Consider the following 1,654-nt stretch of genomic DNA (forward strand, 5'->3'; position numbering starts at 1 on the left):
CCATGTCTACATGCCTAAATGCACTGAGTTGCCGCCATGTGATTGGCTGCTTAGAAATTAAGTGTTAACGAGCAGTTGGACAGCTGTACCTAATAAAGTGGCCGGTGAGTGTATATAAATCCAGCTGGTGCAGATAGGATAGGAATGGGTATTTGGGGTGGCGTTGGTCGTGATGGGATGGCGGAAGCTCAGAGTAGAGCTGCTCTTTCTCCATCATCAGGGGGAGGTGGCTGGAGCGTTTCATTCAGTCACGGTTCCCCAACTTTCTAGTTTAGTTTAGGAACTGATGCAGAAAAACAGATATTTCCTTTTTTGAATTTAATGGTTTAAACAGCTAAAGGGAGACGTTTGTGGGAAGAAGGTCCTTCTGTGCTGGAGGTTTAGGTTCTAATTGATACCAGGGTCTGTCCAGAAAGGTTCAAAGGTGTTCCCAGTTCAACCCCCGGGTCCCTTAGTGTGAGCTCCAGCAGACGAACAGACCGATCAGTAATCCAATAGGAATTCATCAAAATAAAAGAAGTTCCTCCTGTCGCCCTGCAGAGTTCCTGGACAGCGTTCATGTGATCTACCTGGATCTGTTAGCCGGGAAGAGTCCCAACACCGTCATCGTCCCCACATCGTCCTCCGTGGAGCAGCTGACCTCAGCCGCCACGGAGGAGAACGACGGGGAGCAGCAGGAACAGGACGGCGTGGATTCGTCCACGCTGGGCGAGTGTGTGGAGGCGCTCTGCGACAGGTTCAAGTCCAGGTGAGGAGTCCTGCTCCGCTCCGACTGCAGCCTCCCGCTTCCATTTCTGATCATTGTTAAACGATCCATCATTGTGTCTCCATGCAGCTTTCCCCCAGGGACGTGCATGAGGGAAGTCCTGCAGCAGAGCGACAAAGTCTCCTACTACAGCCTACTGAGGGCTCTGGCTAAACATGAGGGCATCAACCAAACCATCGGTGGGTTGAACACAACCCCACTGCGCCCTTTATTCAACTATTGTATATAAGAAAGACCAGAACCAGGATCTGTTCCACTCATAGACCCGAGATGTTCCAGCAGAAATCCTTTTTACTCTCATGATCATGGTGCCCCTTTCCCCAGCTCAGTGTCTGGGCTTGAAATGGAATATTTCCATTAGGGCTAAAACAGTTAATCGGAATAATAATGATTAATCGATTATTGAAATGATTTTCAACTAATTTAGTAATCGATTAATCGTTAGTATTAAAACTCTAAAGCAGTGTTTCCCAGCCGGGGGTACTCGTACCCCTAGTGGTCTATGATTGCATTGCAAGGGGTACAGTACATGAAAATATTTTATTTCTTAGGTAGTGAAATAAAATGGGGCTGTTTTGCTTTCTGAGGACCCAACTGAAAAGATAAACAAGCTTTTATCAACGAAAAAGTAAGTTTCTGTCGTTTGAGTTCAGCTTCAGCTGTGAAACGCATCCGAACCAAGCAGAGGAACAGACTGGATGTGGAGAACAGCCTGAGATCAGCTGGTTTCCACACTGAGCTGTCGGAGCTCATCAAAGCAGCTCAGGCGTCCTGAGGAGAACAGAGTAAAGCTAATTAAGTCAGCCTGACTATAATTTGCTCTGCATTTTGTTCAATATTCATCAAGTTTAAATGCAGAGATGGCAAAAGTACTCACTTTCCGTACTT

General features: G+C 46.9%; 1 protein-coding gene across 1 annotated transcript in view; it reads left to right on the forward strand.

Annotated features, from left to right (window-relative positions):
• LOC107090421 (chromosome unknown open reading frame, human C11orf49) overlaps positions 1-1,654 on the forward strand; it is a 12,663-nt gene that overhangs the window by 7,795 nt on the left and 3,214 nt on the right. Inside the window, exons 5-7 of the mRNA XM_015383790.1 lie at positions 385-402; positions 471-748; positions 836-945. Coding sequence (XP_015239276.1) covers positions 385-402; positions 471-748; positions 836-945 — 406 coding nt within the window. The remainder of the gene's footprint in view (positions 1-384; positions 403-470; positions 749-835; positions 946-1,654) is intronic.

The sequence above is a fragment of the Cyprinodon variegatus genome, unplaced genomic scaffold (genome assembly GCF_000732505.1).
Source record: "Cyprinodon variegatus isolate N-32 unplaced genomic scaffold, C_variegatus-1.0 Scaffold294, whole genome shotgun sequence".
Taxonomy (NCBI): domain Eukaryota; kingdom Metazoa; phylum Chordata; class Actinopteri; order Cyprinodontiformes; family Cyprinodontidae; genus Cyprinodon; species Cyprinodon variegatus.